This window comes from Notolepis coatsorum, assembly GCF_963971535.1.
Source record: "Notolepis coatsorum genome assembly, chromosome: 12".
NCBI lineage: Eukaryota > Metazoa > Chordata > Actinopteri > Aulopiformes > Paralepididae > Notolepis > Notolepis coatsorum.
The window spans coordinates 34,482,292-34,504,658 of NC_140176.1; the positions used below are offsets into that span (position 1 = coordinate 34,482,292).

The window sequence follows — 22,367 nt, forward strand, 5'->3', positions numbered from 1 at the left end:
TACCAGCGTTCTATGCTCTGCTTGGTGCCGGACTTTGATGTTAGTTCTATTGAAGCCTGTTTTAATATTATAAATATACCACCTATATGAGGAAATATACATCAACCAATATGCTAGTTAACAATGCAACACATCGCAGATGATTCTGACATCCGAGGTAATAACCTGTTTTAAGATTATTGACGGACCATAAACGAGGAGATGGCTGATCCCATTCAACTCAATGTCAGCCGAACTGAAAGTTTCCACACTTTGCACCAAAGACCCCAGCCATCCCAACAACAGCTTGTTTCAACTGCTTCCTTCCGGGAGGCGTTACCGCAGCCTCAGAGCCAGGTCCAGCAGGCACAGAGCTAGGTCCAGCAGCCTCAGAGCCAGGTCCAGCAGCCTCAGAGCCAGTTCCAGCAGGCACAGAGCTAGCTCCAGCAGCCTCAGAGCCAGTTCCAGCAGGCACAGAGCCAGGTCCAGCAGGCTCAGCCAGGTCCAGCAGCCTCAGAGCCAGGTCCAGCAGCCTCAGAGCCAGGTCCAGCAGGCACAGAGCTAGGTCCAGCAGGCACAGCGCTAGGTCCAGCAGGCACAGAGCTAGGTCCAGCAGCCTCAAAGCCAGGTCCAGCAGCCTCAGATCTAGGTCCAGCAGCCTCAGAGCCAGGTCCAGCAGGCACAGAGCTAGCTCCAGCAACCTCAGAGCCAGGTCCAGCAGGCACAGAGCTAGGTCCAGCAGGCTCAGCCAGGTCCAGCAGCCTCAGAGCCAGGTCCAGCAGCCTCAGAGCCAGGTCCAGCAGGCACAGAGCTAGGTCCAGCAGGCACAGCGCTAGGTCCAGCAGCCTCAGAGCCAGGTCCAGCAGCCTCAGAGCCAGGTCCAGCAGCCTCAGAGCCAGGTCCAGCAGGCACAGAGCTAGGTCCAGCAGGCACAGAGCTAGGTCCAGCAGCCTCAGAGCCAGGTCCAGCAGCCTCAGAGCCAGGTCCAGCAGGCTCAAGGAATGAGCGTGTATTATCATCAAGCTATTCAGTCATTCAGATTTTAAAGGGGAACTATTTTACTATTTCTTTCACTATTTGGGAACTTTTACACAATTCCTGTGAGTCTATGGAACACCTCTGTAATATATATATTTTTTTTATTCATTGTTTTGTATTTCTAATCAAGTCCTCAAAAACAGCATTTTTCTACCTCAAGATCTCGAGCCGTTTTGAGCCTGGGCTCCAGGTCCAGCCACTGTGTGCAGCTCATCTTGTATCTCAACATTAACATGCAGCGGTGTCTTTCTGACATCACAAATCATCACATTTTCAAATGACTCAGTTCAGTGAGGGTGAATATTGTGAGAGGAGAATTGGAAGAATGCGCCAATATGAGAATTTTGAGACATAGATCATATTAATATAAGTTCACATAGCTAGGAAACAATGCTAAACACTCAAAAAGGCCATTTATAAGATAGTTCCCCTTAATCTATATTCAAATATAATATTATTATTATTATTGTAAAATATAATTGTATTTAGTATTTTAAGTTGATTTTATTCTACTGTTGCACTTTTATATCAATCACACTCGACACTGTTTTTTATTGTATTGTGTATTGTATTGCTATGCTGTAGTTTTTCGCATGTGAATATGAAGAAGATGCAACAATAAATCTGAATCTGCGTCCACGTGCTACACGGCGAGTCGGTGACGTAATGACCCTTCCTTTTATAGTTTCCTTGTGAAAACACAGGATGCATCATTTCTGCCATTTGTGTATGAGAGATTGCAATATAGTATGTTGCTCACTAGATGGAGACAAATACTATTGTGTCAGCAAGTTCAGTTGATTTGCGCGGCGCCCAAGAAGCTCTAGTTTATTAATATGAATTTTCTCAGTATTTTGTTTATAGTTGTAGTATTCGTGTATAACTCACAAACGTAATTAGTGATTATTATTATTATTCGACTTTAATTAAACATTGCCGTGTCTTGGGTGGCCTTCTGCCGTATTCAGGCCAGGGGACACGGTGTCAATACTAACATAGTTAGATAAATGTGCGGTCTCTAGATCATGTAGATGGAAAAATAATATTCCGAAATGTCCCAGGGGATTATTGTGTTCTATTCTATCTAATGGGTAAAAGTAAATACAGTATGTTGATCTCGAGCCCCGCCCCTCTCAGCGTGACGTCACGGTGGGCGTGAAGTGGAGAGAGAGAGAGGCTCCACTTCTGTGGGACTGGGACACACTACTTTATTTGGCAGCATGCTGGGCTAGTTGGCCAAAATATTAACGAACCGAGCACCACAACGCTACTTACTTGCAGCCTGTCGCCAGGTGATTCACTTTTGTACGATAGTCTATCGGTATCGAATTGCTATTCGTAAATTGGATGTATTTTCCAGCTCGCTCTTTGGCCTCCACCACGGTGAGGGTGTTGTTGTTGTTGTGGCCTAAGCTAAGCTGGCTAGCCTCAGCTCTCTCTCTCTCTCTCTGGCTACTAGCAACAGCTGAAGACTAGTTCTTATTTAGTTCTGATTCCACTGTAGTTCTACCAGGGTCTGAAAGGAAAGGGGTAATAATAATGTCTCACATGGTAAGCTAACCCGGCGGACGTGCTCGGCTTGTTGCCAAGGTAAGCCAACTATTCCATTTCCCTCTTTAATGAGGTCAATCGTTAACGTTAGCTATGTTTATATGTAGTGGTGTGTTGCTTGTTACACTACAGCAGTCAGCTCAGTGGGTGTTGCCTTTATTAAGGTGACATGATTTCAGTTGATAGCCAACATGTACTTGGGTTTGTTAGGGGTGCTTAGGGTAATGCTATCTCAAATGAGGAAGTAGTTGCCAACTAATCATTTCATTGCTAGGCTTTTTAGTTTTTCGTGTCAAGGTTATTGGATTAGATTACAATCTATTGTAAGTATACAGTACAATGAAAAGTTTGGCATCCAACCAGAGTGCACATGTAACATTAAAGTGCAATAGCAATATACAATGTATAGGTGATTAAACTGGGTATAGATTAGAATATATAAATGAGTACTACGGAGTATAGTAGACAAGCTGGATGTAGCCAATTACTTAAACATTTTCTTCACAAACATAGCCACAACACTGGTAAACAAACTACCCTCCCACTCAGGGCATTATGGGGTAGAACACATAGTAGCACTACAAGAACCTAGGGGTCCGCAAGGACGACTTCAAGCTGGAAATGGTAACAACAGACGAGGTACTCAAAAAAACTGAGCGCCCTCCAACCTAACAAGGCCACTGGCCATGACAACATCCCCTCCAAATTCCTCAGAGACTCAGCAGCCGCCAGTCATCACACACATAATAAACCTCTCCATAAAACAGGGACACGTCCCCAAGGACTTCAAATATGTGAGGGTGACCCCCCTGCACAAAAAGGGCAGCAAATTAGACCCAGGCAACTACCGCCCTGTTTCTATTCTCACCTCCATCTCGAAAGTCATGGAAAAAATTGTCTACGAACAGGTCGAAAAGTACCTAGCGGAAAAAAATCTAATCTACGAATTCCAATCTGGCTTCAGAACATCCCACTCCACTGACTCATGCCTTCTCTATTTGAACGACCACATCAAACAAGAGGTGGACGCGGGCAAATACTGTGGCATGGTCATGCTGGACCTACAAAAGGCCTTCGTCATGCTGGACCTACAAAAGGCCTTCGACACTGTCAATCACTCCATTCTAATGGACAAGCTAAAAGCAATTGGTTTTTTTTGATAGTCTATCAGTGAGCTGGATGCAATCCTACCTTGAGGGGAGGGAACAGATGGTGGAGGTAAACGGTACCCTACCCCCCCCCCCCCCACTCACAGTGAGCTGTGGTGTTCCACAAGGAAGCATACTAGGACTGCTACTGTTCCTAATTTATGCAAATTACATGTCGTCAGCTTGTGACTGCAACTTGTTCCTGTTTGCGGACGACTCAGCCCTGCTGGTCTCTGACAAGAACAAGTTACAGGTTGAAAAAACCCTCAGCTCGGAACTATGCGGGGGCGACTGGTCTCTGCAAGAGGGAGGTGCTTGTTTGTACAGTGTCCCCCCCCAACCCCATCCAATGTACAGTAAATTACCTAGTATGGTTGTCAATATTCCAATGTACAGTTTTGCTTGTACAGTTGTACAGTGTTTTCCCCCCCAACCCCTCCTACCCACCCAACCCCACCCAACCTCCTCCAATGTACAGTTTTTACGTCAAATGTATATACTCCCTTTTCTGGACTCTTTTTGTATCACAAACGGTACTGTATTTGCAAATCTGGTATGTCATAAATGTATAGATGTAGCAGTACTGTCTATCTGTATGTCATGTACATATGTCCTGATGAATTGAAAATGGGGGACCCTGATGTAAACAAGACGAAAGTCTTTCTCTGGTCTGCATCCCCTTAACAATTGTATGTATTGAGCTGTACTGTATTGTACCCATTCTGCAATCTGTTAATAAAGTTTTCAATCAATCAATCGCATGTATGTACAGAGTTGTAGTATTAATATGTACAGTGATACAGGTAAAAAAAATGAAAAAAGTAGTAGAACGCGCTCACCTCACTAGACTTGACACTGGGTGCTGTAACCTCTGATATCATATATAAAAATAGGGAAACAATGTCCAGGCACACACTCCAGGTTTTTCCAAATTTATTGGCAGCCTCTAATCATGACGTTTCGGTGTGAACACGCCTTCTTGCATGCAAGCCATTCTAAAGAAGGTGTGTTCACACCGAAACGTCATGATTACAGGCTGCCAATAAATTTGGAAAAACCTGGAGTGCGTGCCTGGACATTGTTTTCCTATTTTTATAACAGTGATACAGGTATAAAGACACTATGGTAGACCTTTATGTTTCTTCATGAGTCTCTGCCTATAATATAACTCTTTGTCTCTGCGCCCAGCAGTGATTGTCATCTTACAGAGGACATGGAGTTGTACTGGTACATGTAAGTATTGTTTCTTTAATTTGAACAACAACAAACAAAACGTATCTAAACCAGACAAAAGGACTACTGTAGAACTGCCGTCTGTAACACCCTCTTCGTTTCTCTCTGCCCTCCCCCTCCCAACAGAGTGGTCATCATCTTCATCATCATCAAGATATTCTTCTATGTGTGCTGGTACCGCTCCAGGCAGAGGCAGCTGGCAGCCTACCTGAGCAACCCGCGCAATGCCCAAATAGTCATCGTCGGTGGGAGGGCCTACCTCCACCAAGTGTGTGAGAGGCAGAATGTAAGTGTAGACATGCACACACACACTGCTATAGTCAACAAGGTGAGATGGAACCTCTAACACTGGTTCCTGACAGGCAGCGAGCGAGCGAACTGGAGACGAAATCGCGCGCGACACTGTCCTGATATGACGCGGCGCTTGTCCGAGTGTGCCTGTGTGTGTGTGTTTACCTGGAAGCACAGGGGCAAAGCAGCCTGCGATTCTCGACCAATAAAAAGTGTTTAGGGGCGGGACTCGGCCGCGTAATTGCTCAACTAGAGACACAGCGAGCGAATATTTGAGGGGGGAACGACATCGCCACTCAGTTCGCTGTTGCTCGCAGCAGGTCAGGATAGTCTGATTGAAACGAATACATTTTAATAATTTTCGCAATCACGCTCGCTCGCTGCCTGTCAGGAATGGGTGCAGCGGTGGCCGTTCGTCTTTTGTATTTTCCACCACACGTCTCTATAATCGTCTCTGACCGACGGAAACTATAGGGCTGTCCTCGACCGAAGCTTATAGTAGTAATAGGATTTGTTGACTAATGGATTAGTCAGAGTGGTTGTAAATCGATGTAATCGCCTAATCTGTAGAATTGTGTCGTCCGCTTGCGGTAGTGTAAAAGGACATCTTGGTGTGTACCCGAGAGATCCTTGCTGTTTTTTTCTTTACACGAAGTGACTCATTCGGTGTGAAAAGGGGCATAAAAACAACTTAACACAGCGTCTTGTTCGGCTAAGACCAAATCGACCAAACGGATTGGATAATTGACTAAGAGGCGACAGCTGGTGTTAAATATAAACATGACTGGATCTTTTATTTTAAAGCTGTGCCTGATAGTTGTTGGACTGAAAAGTCCAAATAAAGTATGACATATCATTAGTATTGAATACGTCGTGGATATATGTTCAGTATAGCTTTAGTATTGAATGAATACATAGATTGTTACAAGAGGAACAACTAGATCTCTGGAGCACTGTTTTAAACTAGAAATCATCTGTTTGTCTGTAGTGCTCCTACCCTCCCACCACCTTTACCATACAAAGAAGCCTCCTCTAAGAGCAACATTGGTTCACTTTGTTTTAAAGGGTGAATTTTATTTAAAACAATATTCAAGCATTTGTAACTAGTTATCGTAGAGCTAATTCTTCCTTCTCAAAAGGATCCCGGGGCAGCTTTAACAAGAAGAACGCTAGCCTGTGTTTGTATTGGCACAAGCTTGTGTAGATTCAGGCGTACAGACTGTATACAGAGAGCAGGGGCAAGTGTTCACAGGTCTGTTAGATTTCCGTGAATAGGACTTGTTTTGTTTTTTTCCCTTCCTCTGGAGGTTTTGTGATGAGTCACTTTCACCCTGAATGGAACGAGCGCTGCCCTATGGTTTGGTTAAAGTTTCATCGAGTCTGTGTTATTGCGTTTATAACAAATAGGTGATGTCTTGGCTTTGGGGTCACATTCGGAGGTTCGGGGGATTGTGTGAATGTGGATTGAGTGGGCGCTCAATGCTGACGTGCACGTACTTGTGTGCTCAGATTCCTGTTGGAGTTTGTGTGACCTTTATGACATCAGTGCTATGGCAGGCCACGCCGTTAATAGAATGACTGTTTACTATGGTGAGACTTTATTTTCTTAATTTTTTTACTCTTACTGGGGGACATATCAAATACGTCTGTGAATTCTCACCTAATTGTGTGAACGTTGCTCTGGGAGGAATTGATGAAAGTACAGAAAGTATCCTAAATCTTCAATCAATATCTGAAATGGAAAGAAGAAAAAAACACTAACCTTCTTACTGTCTTATCTTATACTATCATGCACTCTTCCTTCAGGGAACAAACTTAACTTTTTGACTTACCAGCCATTTGGCTGGTAGATTTTAAAAACTACCAGCCAGGCAGATTTTTTACCAGCCAAAAACTATAAATAGCTTTTTAGTATATCGCCATGTGTTATTATTACTATAATACTCTCATATGCTATTTTCAATTAATATCATAAACAACATAAGGAATATTAGCATAATTTTGAGTGGACTGAAGGAATGAGTCAGCGTTAATAGTTTTAAATGCAAATAATTTATTGAAACATAGAAGTGGGGTCGGTTGGGGGACACACACACACAATGGGGGACCCTGATGTAAACAAGACAAACGTCTTTCTCTGGTCTGCATCCCCTTAACAATTGTGTGTATTGAGCCGTACTGTATTGTACCCATTCTGCAATCTGTTAAATAAAGTTTTCATTCATTCATTCACACACACTGTTTCAACTCACCACCCCTGCATCATATTGTAGTCTAGTCTGTCTTCAAACTTCCACTCCTCTCGAAACTTTTTTATATTTGAATATCAACATTATCTGTCCATCCTCAGTAATCCTCAGTTTACTATAATATACTCCTGACTGACTTCATCGTCTTTCCAAACGCACGCTCACACACACTCTTTCCCCAGTCCACACTGTCTGCTGTTCTCTGGCTCTGCCTCTGATCAGGATTAGCTTGTTAGCTTACGCTAACGTAACGTTCATTTCGAGCGATGTGGGCATAAAGGAATGGCGATGATGCAAACCGTGTTAGATGCATTTGACCCGTTGTGAGAAAAAAAAAAACACCACAGACTTATTTCGGATCGCAAAATAGCCGCACTGCTGTGTAGCGCTGCTCGGCTTTAATGAGAGCAGAAGCACGGACTGGGGCGGATATGACTCGCGGAGTTGCCATGGATTTTTTCAAAATAACAGTATCATATGAACCGAACGTTGCTAGCTGACGGAGCCATAGATATTATGACTGGAGCTGCGCTTGGGGCGGAAATGAGACCCGCACAGGATTTTCAAAATAAGAGTATCGATATGAACTACACGCCAGGTGGCGGGCAGACATCTCATTGTTACTTGCCAAACCTTAAATCTGCCCGCCATTGGCGGTTGGCGGGTACTTATTTTGTTCCCTGTTCCTAATATATTAACACTATGATCGCCGATGACGAGTTAAGACGTCATTCCTAGCCATGCTCATTCTGCCGAAGACGCCGTAACTCGTCTTTGATGTCAATATTTAAAAAATCTGTCATCGAAATCATATTTCCTTTCCGGAGCCCTGAGATGTACTGGTGAGCTCCACTCAACTGTCTAACGGTTCGAGAGCGCCATCTGGTGGCCGATCGGCAGACTCCTATAAGACTGAACAGAATGGGCCTGAAACAGGACTCAAAATGCTCCCAATGTACAAATGGAGACGAAGGGACATTTATGCACATGTATTGGGACTGCCCACCAGTTAAGGCATTCTGGAAAGATGTGACCCATCAATTATCAAAACTCGTATCTTGGAATATACCAGTACACCCCTCTGTATTGCTTTTAAATGATGTTTTTGAGTTTGCAGTAAATCCACAGCTAAAGAGATTGGTCTTATCGGGTATCACAGTAGCTAAAAAACTGATCGCATCACGCTGGTTTCAACCGGAAAAAATGTGCCGGAAAGTTTGGTCTCTTACATATCTCGATGTGATATATCAAGAAATATCTACAGCAAGAATTCTGGGTCTCAACGAATCCAAAATGTCAATGTGGGTAGAAGTGGTGGAGAGAATAAAAGCTAGCTTATAATGGTAGTGTCTGGTTAGGAGTGAGGGATAATGGAGGTACTATCCAAGGAGGGGTCCGGGAGGGGGGCGGTTCGAGCTGGAGCATATGTGTGTAGGGTTTTAGAAAATAGGTATTAGGGGTATGTCCTATATAAACATTTATATAATTGTTAATTTCGCTGGATATACACTGTATACGGTTAAAATGTTATAGACTTTTTTTTTGTCTTGTTTCTGTACTTGCATGTAATTTTAACCACCTTGACTGTTAGTTTCATTATGCATTATGTGTTGAGTACTGACTTTTAATAATTTTTGTTTTGCAATAATAAAAAAAATATAAAAAAAAAATATATATATATATATATATATATTAAAATTTATTTTCATATTCGAATCCCATGCCCATCGAACGAAGCTTCGAAGTATTTAAGACAACCCTAGGAGTGAGACATACTAAAATCAGTAGTGTGTGTGACTGCAATATCTCGTTATTGCTGCTGCCATGCGCTTCTAAAAATGTATTTCCCTAAACAATTTCTCGAGCACTACGCTAGTCATTCATGCAAGTACTCGGTCTGCGAAGACATTACTCGGTCTCCGAAGACATTATTGTTTAGGACTAACCGTCTGTTTCCGTCTTGTTAGCACCGTAGTCCACTTCGTAGTATCATCCAAATGGACCCCACCCCGCCCTCTTTTTCTTGATTCTCCAATCACAACTGTTGCTTTCTGTCCCGAGTCTGTGTTGGCAATAATCACTGACATGTTGATGTTTTCATCTCGATTGTCGGGCTCCTGGGTTTGTAGCGGCATTTTGATTCCCCATGTTTGGCCCAATTATCCTACAAATAGGCTAGAAGGCTGGAAGGCATACCCAATATGAAGGCATATCCATTAATATGAAGGCGTACCCGATATGAATGCATACCTGATATGAATGCATACCCATTATGAAGGTATACCCAATATGAAGGTATAGCAGAATGTGGGAGGGGGGAGCGGAGGTACAGGTATGTGCAGGGTAATAGTAGAAAGACATAGATATAGGCAATAAAATTAGATCTGAATATAAAAATACAGTGTAAGCAAAGGTGCAGATGAGGGTCTGTGTGCCCTATCGGTTATTTTATACATTATAATAAATATGGCAATAAAGGATTTTTATCTGAATGTATATAAAAGTAAACGGTATACACAAGGTACCCTAACTGGCATGATATACATTGTAGTCCATGCAGGGTTTGGTGGTTTTATATATATATTTTATATATATATATTTTTTTTTTAATTAAATAAATTAAACTGTATATTTAATTGAGAAAAATATTATAATGCAAATTCCTTGCAGCAGTATTAAAAATAAAAAATAAAAAGTTTCATGAAATAGACTATTTTGAATTGAATAGGACCATGGCAATTGTATTACCAATATAAAGTCATAGACACAAGAGGTCAATTACATTGGAATTTGCACTGGAAACTACCGTCAGAACTCAGACAAATGTGACAATATGATATTTTGTGCATATCGCCCAGCCCTAATTTCTAGGCCTAATGGATTTAATTTGATTTGTTTTGACATTTCTAGAAGAGGCAAGACTCGACTTGTTATTATATTGGGTGCAGGGCGTGATTAAATCTATTCACAACCACTTGGTCGCAGGCTGAAAAACCGTCCCAAATCCAAAGAATGATCAATTCAGCTTTTTTTATATTTTGCCCCGGGACCATCCCATAATCCGTTTTGTATTGTCCCAGACACAATTATGATTGCCCCCCTCCCCTCCGGCGACATTGGGACGCCCTTCATTTCGAGCCCTTGTTTGGATGAACTAAGTCTGTACAGGCTCCCACATGATCACAATCATCGTGCTGTTGAGTAATCATTGCCTTGTGTTTTGCTGCCTCTTTAACACCTGGAAGCAATCTCCACCAATCACAACCCAAACATGGTCAGATGTAGGGCTGGGCGATATGGCCAAAAATGATATCACGATATCGATAAAGATATCATATCACAACATAAAACAACTAACCAAAAGGTGATCCCATTGGATGTGCCCTGACAATTAATGCTTGTATATCTTATCGTGTGTTGTCATGTTTGTTTATATGTTTGTTTAAAAAAGAATAAAAAAATAAAATACAAAAAAAAAAAGATATCATATCACTCCATCGCTAATTATCGATATTGTTATAAGTATTAAAAAATTCTTTGTCGTTGCCGCCATCTTTAGTGTTACAGCCCCTCACACTCCAGTTCTCAGGCTGCAGCTGGTTTGAAAGTGAAAGTAAACAGGCTTCTCTGCTGGCTGTGGCTCCAGGGGAGTTGAATAGGTCTGGCTCTGCTAGTTTCTTTTCTATCTTTTGGTGCTTTTTTGGTGGACAAATCACCGCACAGTATGTGCACCGTGACTTGTGACTGGAGACTAGCTCTGCTAGCACACATAGCCTACTGTGTACAGACGGTTTCAAACTGTATTTTAAATTAGAAAGCAAACAAAATAAATGGAGAAGAGAAAAATAAATCTCAATTTGGTCAGTATTGTCATTTGGACAAGCAAAGCCATTACTTTAAGTTGCAGGCAAGAAACACAAGTATGTCCACTGTCTCTGGTTTTAAAACTGCCCTGTTGCAGGTAAAAAAGAAAAGAAAAAAAACAAAACGATTTTTTTCTCTATCGATTATTCAAATATATCGTGATAATTATCGTTTTATCGCCCAGCCCTAGTCAGATGATCACATTCAGCAAGTCTCTAGCCTTCCAAGTGAAGTTACCTCATACTATAGTTGTATAACTCTGTATGATAACATGTACAATACTGCTGTACCATATATTTATATTTACCATATATATATATATATATATATATATATGTCTGAATATACCTGCATATAATTGTTCTATATATACACCTGCTGCATATAACTCTGTATGATGTACAATAATGCTGTACTATATATATATTTTTATTCTTACCCCATATATATATATATATATATCCACATCTGTCTGTACCAGGGTTTCTGTTAGAAAAAATTGTTGCCGGCCTCAGTGTCCGGTAGATTTCAATCTACTGGTCAAATGAGAGAAATTCCGGTCAGAGTTTATTGAGCTTAAAAACAATTGATAGGCAAAAGAATGACAACAAAACAAAAGAATGACATCATCAAGGCATGTAGATTTATAATATTTGTACTTAAAACTAGGCTACTTTTGCGTATAGTCATTATATTCCAAATAAAATAAGTCCCGAGACTCCGTGCTGCTGCCGACTTTAAATCAAATAGGTGTCTGTGGGCAGTCGCCCGACATTAATAAACAGCAGTCTGTTATAATCACATTTTTATGAGCTAATGAATTCCGTTATATTGGACATTTGTATTAATTATATCAAGCGAAGAACTGAGAAATTTGGCAGAGAGAGACGGCAACATTATTGTGGGTTTGCGTGACGACTCTCTCTCCACCTCCCAATGACTTATTTGCGAGAGTATGTCGATGCAGAGCAGCAGATTCAGCTGTTTTCTGGCTCTTTTCTGGCTCTATCTGGGGACCGCTCAGCAGCGCCCCCCACCCAACAGCTGAATTGCCAATGGCTGAATTGGAGTACTGCACTGTGCCGCTGCTGCTCCGGCTCTGCAGCTGCACATGCATTCTCAAACCCAGCACTAAGCTCTCGCTGACAACGTCGTTGTCATTATTAGAAGCAACGATGAAACAAATGTAATGATTGTTTCGTTCATCGCATAGGCTATTTAATTTTAGCCTATTTTAATACAATTCAAATAATTAAATTGTGCTTAGAGGGAATTATTTTCACCGGACATTAAGACCGGAGAGATTAAATATGTCGGACTTCAACAGATTTTGCCGGTCAAATACCGGTAATTACCGGCTAACGGAAACGCTGGTCTGTACATGCCTGCATATAATCCTTTTTACATATATCTACTATAGCTCTACATACATATCCCTTACCTACTCTTACTAGTTACACTGCTGGCCAGTATGACTTACTACCATAGTGTCGTTATACCTGTATCACTGTACATATTAATACTATAACTTTGTACATACATCTGATTAGCACTGTTATTACTCGGTAGTACTAATTTGTATATTTTATACCTAGTTTAATAATCACCTGTACATTGTATATTACTATTGCACTTTACTGCTACATTTGCACTCTGGTTGGATGCCAAACCTCTTTTGGTTGTTCTGTACTTGTGCTTTATGATACATTTGAATCTAATCTAAAGTTTCAAGTAGACTCAAAACTAGTGTCTCTTTCCCAGGCGTTTGTTTATAACCAACAGTGTGCATAGGTTCACTACAGCATTCTGATTGGTCAATTCCCAACCTCGCCTTTTGTTGACTTAACCCCTGTTCTTCACATGCCACGGCCCAAGAGGATTGTTTATTTTTAGCATTGTTTGGAATTCTCGCAACAGGAAATGCCCCCATCTCACAAAAATGAAGCTGTGATTAAGGCGGGGGGGTTCCCAGTTGGGGCCGTGGGGCCCATGCTTCCCTTAAGAAATCATAGTTAAATATCTTCCTTAGTATCACAGAAAATGCCTTTGGAAGGGGTTTTAAATTACTAAGAGACATATCCCTTCTGGTTTTCCTCTTGGTACATTAAGAGCACAACTCTCTTTACTAAACATGCTGAGTAGCTGGTCTACTGAGTTGACGAGGAGGAGGCCTGTGTTACCAGTGTTGTTGTATGTCTGGATTTCCACACATTAACCGGTTAATCTCATCAGTGCCAGTGAGCCAATACGCATGTTTGTTCCAAGATGTAACATTTATTCTGTTCGACCACAATCCAAAATCATCCAGAATTTAACAAAGCCTCTGATTGGCTCGCACGGCACACATAATGACGCACATAACTCAGAAAAGCAAGGTATCAGAAGCATCTCTTTTGTATCTATTATAATTTTGAACGATTCCCATACGATTTTAATATATATTTTTTATTCATACTAAAACACGCAAAGTCATCACCATGTTCAGAGCATGGGGCTATTCATAATGCCTACTACTAGATACAGTAGTAGTGAGTGTTCACTGTTCAGAGCCATGGGGCTATTCATAATGCCTACTAGATACAGTAGTAGTGAGTGTTCAGAGCCATGCGGCTATTCATAATGCCTACTAGATACAGTAGTGTGATGTGTGAGTCTTCAGAGCCATGGGGCTATTCGTAAGGTGGTTCTCTCTCCAGCTAGTCCTTCTAGACCACCCACCCACCCAGTAACAAGCCTCAGTCATGGGCTTTAATGACCGCTTGCTTCCCAGACCCGTCCTGATCTCATCCTCCTCTTCCCTGCAATCATCATCATCATCATCATCATTTCCCCTTCCTCCTCCTTCCTCTCTAGTCCCCTGCTGATCTTCTACGCTCCTCTTCCTCTGCTCCCCTTTCCACCTCCTTCAACATAAAATTATATTCCTTTATTGATCCCCTTGGGGAAATGCGGGCGTCATAGTGGGAGGGGGGAGGTACAGGTATGGGCAGGATAATGGTAGAAAAACATACATATAATTAGTAGGGATGCACGATAATTATCGGGCCGATAATTATCGGGCCGATATCAGCAATTATGACGTCATCCCGATAAACCCGATAACGTTATTAATAGCTCCGATAATATAATATATTTTTTGGTAAAAAAAAATGCGGTGTGGGTGAATTGGAATGAAGTGCGTTTGTTTTGACTGTAGGCTCCTCCCGTTGTGTCAGTACTGTGGTACGACTGACAGCGTGTGGTTTAGGAACAGGGCGTTTTACACAAATCCAGCGCTCCCTTTCTTGGCTGTGACGTAGCCACGCAAGTTTCTGGAAGCAGCGCGGACGTTTTAACAACAAAGATGGCCGCGTCGGTACTCGGATTTTCAGAGGAAAAAGTTCGCTTGCTATTTGTAATAAATGCAATGCAGAAGTTCCACAAGGAGGGAAAAGGGCAACAACTTGCAATACATCCTGCCCGACGGGTCATCTGCGGCATCACCACCACCACAACGGTGTGTTGTGTTAACTTGGAAGCCCACGACGACGCGAGGAGCTAAGCAAAGCTAGCCCCTTTCGTGGCTGTGATGCAACCCTTGGTTGAATACGCAGTCACTTATTGCTCCGTAGTAGCCAGGTTAATTTGCACCACCAAGGACTGCTTAAAAGCTAGCGGCTTGAGCCCTTGGGTCATTTCTGTCAAACTTCTTTAATTTAGCAAACGACTTGTCAATAGGTACAAGCGTGCTCGCGCCGTCGTCGCGGGCCCCCAACACCGTGGCGGTGGTGATGCCGCAGGTGACCCGTTGTTGTGGTGGTGATGTGAGGTGGTGATGTGTCCACTCAAAGCCTCTTTTTCAAGGCTCCGCTTTGAAAAAAGAACAAAAAGCTTCGAGCGTCTTAGGTTGGATGCACCACAAGCTGTTGACGGATTGTGAATTTTCATTTGGAAAAATAAATATGGTCACTTTATCAGTCAAAACTGTTGTCTTGGCTTTTGTTTCTGTTGTCTGGTTAGGTCACATTTAAGTTGGTGTTAAGTTATTGTCCTGGGAAGTCTTTTTATGTATTATTATTGTATTGTGATATGTTTTGTTTCATGTTGAAAAAAAAATGTTTGATCAAAAAAAATATATACATTACATTTTTTTATAATACAATAAATATCGGCTTGAGGAGCATAAAGTTATCGGTATCGGTGTCAAAAAAGCAATATCGTGCATCCCTAATAATTAGACAATAAAATTAGGTCTGAATATAAAAATTGTGTAAACGAAGGTGCAGATGGAGGGTCTGTTGCCCTATCTGTTATATTATACATTACAATAAATAGAGGCAATACAGAATTTGAATGGGAATATCTACTATGAGTGAGAGTAAAAGTAAACGGTAAGCAGTTTACAAGTTTACATAAGGTATCATAACTGGCATGATATAGGCAGACCTTCGTTTTTTTTAAGCTTCAGGGCCGAGATTCGATTTTAATTCGAAGCTTCGAGATACATTTTATTTAAAGGATTAATATATATATAGGCCTATAATATATATATTTTTTGTACATTTTTTTTTATGTTGTGGGACTTGTACAGCACTTTGTTCAACTTTGTCAGTGCTGTAAAGTTTAAACCTTTTTAAATCTTAGACAAACGAAACACTTTGCTTTCATGAAATATTGTAAGCCGTCATTTGAGGCTTTATAAAAGCAGCACAATGAACACACATCTGTCAGTGCCGAGTCCGACCTCATCTTAAATAACAAACAGCATTGCTTGTTGTAGTTAACAAAGAGAGGCAGAGTTGATTTTGCAACAAACATTTTAAATTGTTTTTCTTTTTTTAGATATATTCTTTTTTTATTTTCATATTCGAATCCCATGCCCCTCGAACAAAGCTTCGAAGTATTTAAAGACAGCCTGGGATTAGATTAGATGAGATCAGATTATAATTGAGTAATCCCAGAAAGGAATTGTGGCGTCATACTCGGTAGGGCTGTCAGTCGTCCTCTAAGAATATCTCATACACAGTAGGGCTGTCAGTCGTCCTCTAAGAATATCTCATACACAGTAGGGCTGTCAGTCGTCCTCTAAGAATATCTCATACACAGTAGGGCTGTCAGTCGTCCTCTAAGAATACCTCATACACAGTAGGGCTGACGGTCCTCTAAGAATATCTCATACACAGTAGGGCTGTCAGTCGTCCTCTAAGAATATCTCATACACAGTAGGGCTGTCAGTCGTCCTCTAAGAATACCTCATACACAGTAGGGCTGTCAGTCGTCCTCTAAGAATATCTCATACACAGTAGGGCTGTCAGTCGTCCTCTAAGAATATCTCATACACAGTAGGGCTGTCAGTCGTCCTCTAAGAATATCTCATACACAGTAGGGCTGTCAGTCGTCCTCTAAGAATATCTCATACACAGTAGGGCTGTCAGTCGTCCTCTAAGAATATCTCATACACAGTAGGGCTGTCAGTCGTCCTCTAAGAATATCTCATACACAGTAGGGCTGTCAGTCGTCCTCTAAGAATATCTCATACACAGTAGGGCTGTCAGTCGTCCTTAGGCCTGCCGCGATAAGCAATAAATCGATTAATTGCTGCGATAATTAAAATGAATGCAATGATTTTGACGGGCGCGATTAATTGCTATTTGCGCGTTTGTTTTAATGAGGCGGAACCAGTGCCGCCGCTTGTCAGTCACTGTCCGTGTTGGGAGGCGGGCCGCTGACGTTACTAGAGTACAGCACGGGAGCTCCGTGGGGCAACGCCACAGCTTAACTACATTTCTCAATAGTGTTGCTCCTTTTAACCAAGTAGCATTATTTGTAGTGTAACGTTAGCTATTTTTAGACCCAAGTAGTTACTCGCTACTGCCCGGAGAAACTGGACTGCTAAATAAAGATGAAAGATAGAGCTTTGATTCTCATTCCATGCTAACAACATTAGCTAAATACCTAACAAACGAAATACAACGTATAGCATAGCTACAAGTACAACACAGAATAACGTTAATACAATTACATGCATCATTGTTTACAATGAACGGGTGGGGCTAGTCAAAGGACTGGACACGGGGACAAGTTAAACATGAATTAATTTATTATAACACTCCGGTAGTTTCGAGTCGTGCTGCAGTGCTTACGCACCACAGCTATTCTATTATATACTGCTTTGACGCTTCCTCCTCATCGTTGATTGCCTGTAGTAGCTGCATCTAACGTTAGTAGCTAACGTTAAAACTACCTAAAGTTAGTTGTTCACCAACAATCTCAACATTTGTTATTAGCTCAAAAACAACCGGACGAGACAAGTTGTCGGCTCATATGTTCTGCTTAGGATAATCACAACAATACTTCCGGTCCGGTCGGTGGGCTTCAAAATAAAAGTCTAAAACCGGAAAAGACGGAGCGGTGGGCTTCAAAATAAAAGTTTTGGGAAATAAATTTCTCAAAAAAAATTCTCTAACCGGTCGCAATAATATCGCTTATCGCGATATTTTCGGGGGCAATTAATCGCCCAGCAAAATGTGTTATCGTGGCAGGCCTAGTCGTCCTCTAAGAATATCTCATACACAGTAGGGCTGTCAGTCGTCCTCTAAGAATATCTCATACACAGTAGGGCTGTCAGTCATCCTCTTAAGAATACCTCATACAAGGGGCGGTTAGGTGGTCGAGCGGAGATTGCGTTCGTCACCAGCCCCGGAGCTGTGAGCTTGGTTCGCCTGTTCGAATCCAGCTCACAGCTCCGGGGTTGTCACCAGCTTGGCTGGCCGTCTGCACTGATACAATTGGCTGTATCAGAGGGTGGGAGAAGCTGGCGGGGTGGGTCCGGGTCGTTGTAAACAGCGACTCCTACAGTTCGGTCGGGGCGCCTGCTAAGCGCGGATTGGACGTGAGGGGGATAGTGTGGTCCTCCCACACGCTACGCCCTCTCAATGAGAATCCGCGCTGCCAGGTGAAAAGAAGCGGTGATTGGCTGGACGTGTGTCGGAGGAAGCACGTGGTAGCCTCCACTCTCCCAAATGATCTGACTGTGGGGGGTAAAGCGCAGCGACCAGGAAGGGACTGGGAATTGGCATACGACTAACATTGGGATGGGAGAAAATCGGAGGAAAATGGAGGGGGAAAAAGACCAATAATAATAAAAAAAAAAAAAAGAATACCTCATACACAGTAGGGCTGTCAGTCATCCTCTTAAGAATACCTCATACTAGGGCTGACCTTCGAAGCTTTTTTTGGCAATCGAAGCTTCGGGCCGAGCTTCAATTTTTAATTCAAAGTTTTATTTTATTTTTTATCTTATGTTGTGGGACTTGTACAGCACTTTGGTAAACTTTGTTGTTTTTAAATGTGCTCTATAAATAAAGTGGATTGGATTAATGAATTAAGTAGCCCCTTTCGTGACTGTGACGCAGCCAACAAGGTTTCACTCGGCTGTGTGATTTAATTCAAGGTGGATCGCTGTTGTCGTTTGAACAACTTCAGATTTCATGGGAACTACCAATCCCCCAAATCGAGAATGTTTAAGATGAATGAAGTAAGATTTTGATTATTTGAAATATGGCCTGTGTAGACTAAACTATGCACAGAATTATGTCAGTCTACAAGGTCCGGATTCTACATGGTCCGGCAATGTAGACCTTGTAGGCTCCACGCATTTTTAAGAAGGGCTACTTCCACAAAAAAACAAAGAACTCACAAACATCTCAGTAGCACCTTATCTAAATGTTCTATTTCATATATGGAGATTCATATTTATTTATGTATTGCATGCATTTCTACATTTTATTTCCTATCTTGTTTATTCATCCCAGTATCTTTATTTCTTATGTGTGGAATTCTACAAGGCATATGTTTGAGGATGATGATACGAGTGCATACATAAAAATAAAATGTTAAAAAAATTATATAAATTATCCTTTTTTTTTTTTATACAGCTACTGTTTTATATATACTGTTTTTTAGTAATAACTAGAAAGTAATGGTATTTATTCAACAACAGGTGATTGATTAATGATACTAATACAAATCTATACAATGAGTATGGGGCTGCAGCACTGCAGATATACCCTACTCCAATGATCCACACAGACATTATTCGTTGCTGCACTTGCTTCCAGAAGGCTCCGTTGAAGTAGCACAGAGGATCTGTTGTGATTTTTGCACAATAAATATTCAACATTCTCTTTTGAGACTCCGCCTCAGACTCTTATCATTTGGCACTAAAAGCTAAACATTGTCACCGATATGGCTGTCCGCAACATGTCATTAATTGTGTACGCGACATGGTCGATCACTAGTGACGACGACGTGAGCTAGGTTAGCTAGCATGAGCTACCGGGAGATGGAAAGAATGTAACTTTACTGGTGAAAATGTGATTTACGTTGGAATACTCCTTTGCCAACTTGCTGTACTTTGCTTGCAGGTCTGCAGCCATTATTGCTGGATTATGAATAGCCACAACTTTAGCCAAGGTAACGTTATGGCTAAACCTTTAACGTTAGTTAATGCTAGGGCTGGGCGATATGGCCAAAAATGATATTGCGATATATTTTGGCTATATCGCCATGTATACACGATATATATCGCGATATTTTTACATTTCCTCTAAATCACTTAAAAATGCTTGATTTAACCCTTTGATGCATACAGTCACGCCAATATGATGATTATAATAAGTCCCTGCAACATATGTTTGCATTATTAAACCATGAAGATGCTTTAAAAAATAATTTAATGAAAATGTACTAAGAGTAGTCTACTGACACACTAATAAAAAAAATATTTACATCTAAGACAATTTATATAAAAACTCTTGGGTGCCTAAGACTTTTACACAGTACTGTGTTTTCTATCCACTTTAGCCAAACACACACACACACATATATATATGTATATATATACACACCCTACTGTGAGAAAATAATAATCACACACAAAGCTATAATGGCTTATAGCCGACTTAATGATTTTAGAATATTTCAGATAATGAAATTAAATGTTTATATCATCAACTATCCAGTTAGTATTTATACTGTCTGTAACGTTTGGCTACTTTAAATCATTGAATGTAGAGAGAGAGCGAGAGAGGGGGCGAGAATGAACAAGAGAGCCAGCCCCCCCCCCCCCCTCTGGGTTTGTTCTAGGTTCGCGTTTTGATCGCCTAAGCTGCCGTAGGTGATAACGTTACACTCGAATGTAAACAGGAAGAGATGGAGATGGAGACACACGGAGATAGAAATGGAATGATATACAGAAACGAATAACTAATAAATATGAAGTTATGTTTAAACTGCTGTTGTCAAGCGTTGTCAATATAACTCACCCCATTTCCTCACAAATGGAACTAGTCTTGTGGAGTCCGCTTTGACCATTTACCAGGGTTAGCAGCTATCGCTAGTTAGCTTAGCATAATCCTAATGGATACCTTGGTTAGCAGCTACCGTTAGCTCATTGCTCGTGTCAATTAAATTACATGTTATTAAAGGTCCGCGCTGGTCTGTCTAATGAAATTACAACCGCAACATTATATCGCACTGTACAGCCCTGACTACACTAACGTTAGCCTATAGCTCCGCCGTCCCTTCTCGAGGAAAGCCCTGCGAGTGTCTCTCGGCCGCGGGCGGCGCCATATAAACTAAATACTCGATGTTCGCGATATAGTACAGTACTACATCTCGGGTAGAACAATCCGCGATACATCGAGTATACTCGATATATCGCCCACCCCTAGTTAATGCTAGCTTTCGGTTAGCTGTTCAATGCTAATAACACCACCAAGCGAACCCATCAGAGCTCCCCGTCAACACCGCTCTGTCGGGAGGATGGCATTTAAGAAAGTATCTGCTGTTAAAATGACAAACAGCATTGACACTTTAATTCACGGTCGGTTAAACACACGTTTGTTTTATAATGCTCACAGCAGACCGCAGTGTTGTTGATAAATTACGTGGGGGCGGGGTGATTTAAGTTCTGCAAAAAAAGGTTCCGCACCGTTGCAATCGTACGGTGCACACAGCCCGTACTGTACCGGAGGGCCACATTGACGCGGTACAGTACGTATCCGCGTACCGTTACACCCCTAGTTAACAGGTGTGTTGTATTTGCTGTCATGGGTGGTAGATCGGACGGGAACTATCATTGGGCAGTGTAGGTGCTGGTAAAACAGGGAAATATTTGCATAAACAATTCGTTTTTTTTTTATAATTTAACAACTAATTTGAATATTCTAAAATATGATGCCCATCCCTAATATGTATATATATATACATAGTACCACCACCACCCTCCATATCCCAATTGTCCTACATCTGCAGTCCCAGCATATGATTCACCCTGTTTAGGTTTTAATGGAATGTGCAGCAGGGATGCCCCAAGGCCATCTATAATCAGGCACCCAGAGAGAGAGAGAGAGAGCTCTCTGGAGGGAGGGAGGGAGGGAGGGAGGGAAGGGTAGAAAAAAATACCTGGTCCTTGATGAATTGCACTTTTAGCAAGTTATCTTAGATCAGCACCTCTGCATCAGCAGCATCATTCATAGCTACCTGGGAAGACAAACAGGCCCCTGGTGAACACTCACACATGGAGATTATATATATATTACATGTGCATCTCAATAAATTAGAATATCGAGGAAAAGTTCATCTATTTCAGTAATTCAATTAAAAAAAGTGAAAATATTTATATTTATGTTTGTTGTTGCTCTTTGTGGGGGGGATGGGGTGGGGTTAGGGGATAGGAAAGGGAAATGGGGGGGGGGGGGGGGGGGAATGGAAGATGTATAATATGTATAATTGTCTGCATAATTTTGAAAACTCTTCCAATAAAGAAAGTTATAAAAAAAAAGTGAAAATCATATATTATATTGATTCATTACACACAGAGTGAAATATTTCAAGCCTTTATTTCTTTCAATTTTGATGATTATGGCTTACAGTTAATGAAAACCAGAAATTCAGTATATGAGAATTTGAATATTACATAAGACCAATACAAAATATATATATATATATTAAAGAATTGTCGTACTACTGG

At 41.4% G+C, this 22,367-nt stretch overlaps 1 protein-coding gene across 2 annotated transcripts in view; it reads left to right on the forward strand.

Annotated features, from left to right (window-relative positions):
- Positions 1 to 2,218: 2,218 nt before the first annotated feature.
- LOC311238075 (uncharacterized protein) overlaps positions 2,219 to 22,367 on the forward strand; it is a 35,063-nt gene continuing 14,914 nt past the window's right edge. Inside the window, exons 1-3 of one of the 2 annotated variants that reach the window (XM_084326048.1) lie at positions 2,219 to 2,607; positions 4,905 to 4,949; positions 5,076 to 5,235. In XM_084326048.1, the coding sequence (XP_084182174.1) occupies positions 4,930 to 4,949; positions 5,076 to 5,235 (180 nt within the window). In that variant the 5' untranslated portion in view covers positions 2,219 to 2,607; positions 4,905 to 4,929. The remainder of the gene's footprint in view (positions 2,608 to 4,904; positions 4,950 to 5,075; positions 5,236 to 22,367) is intronic. The other variant, XM_084326047.1, reaches the window with a different exon arrangement.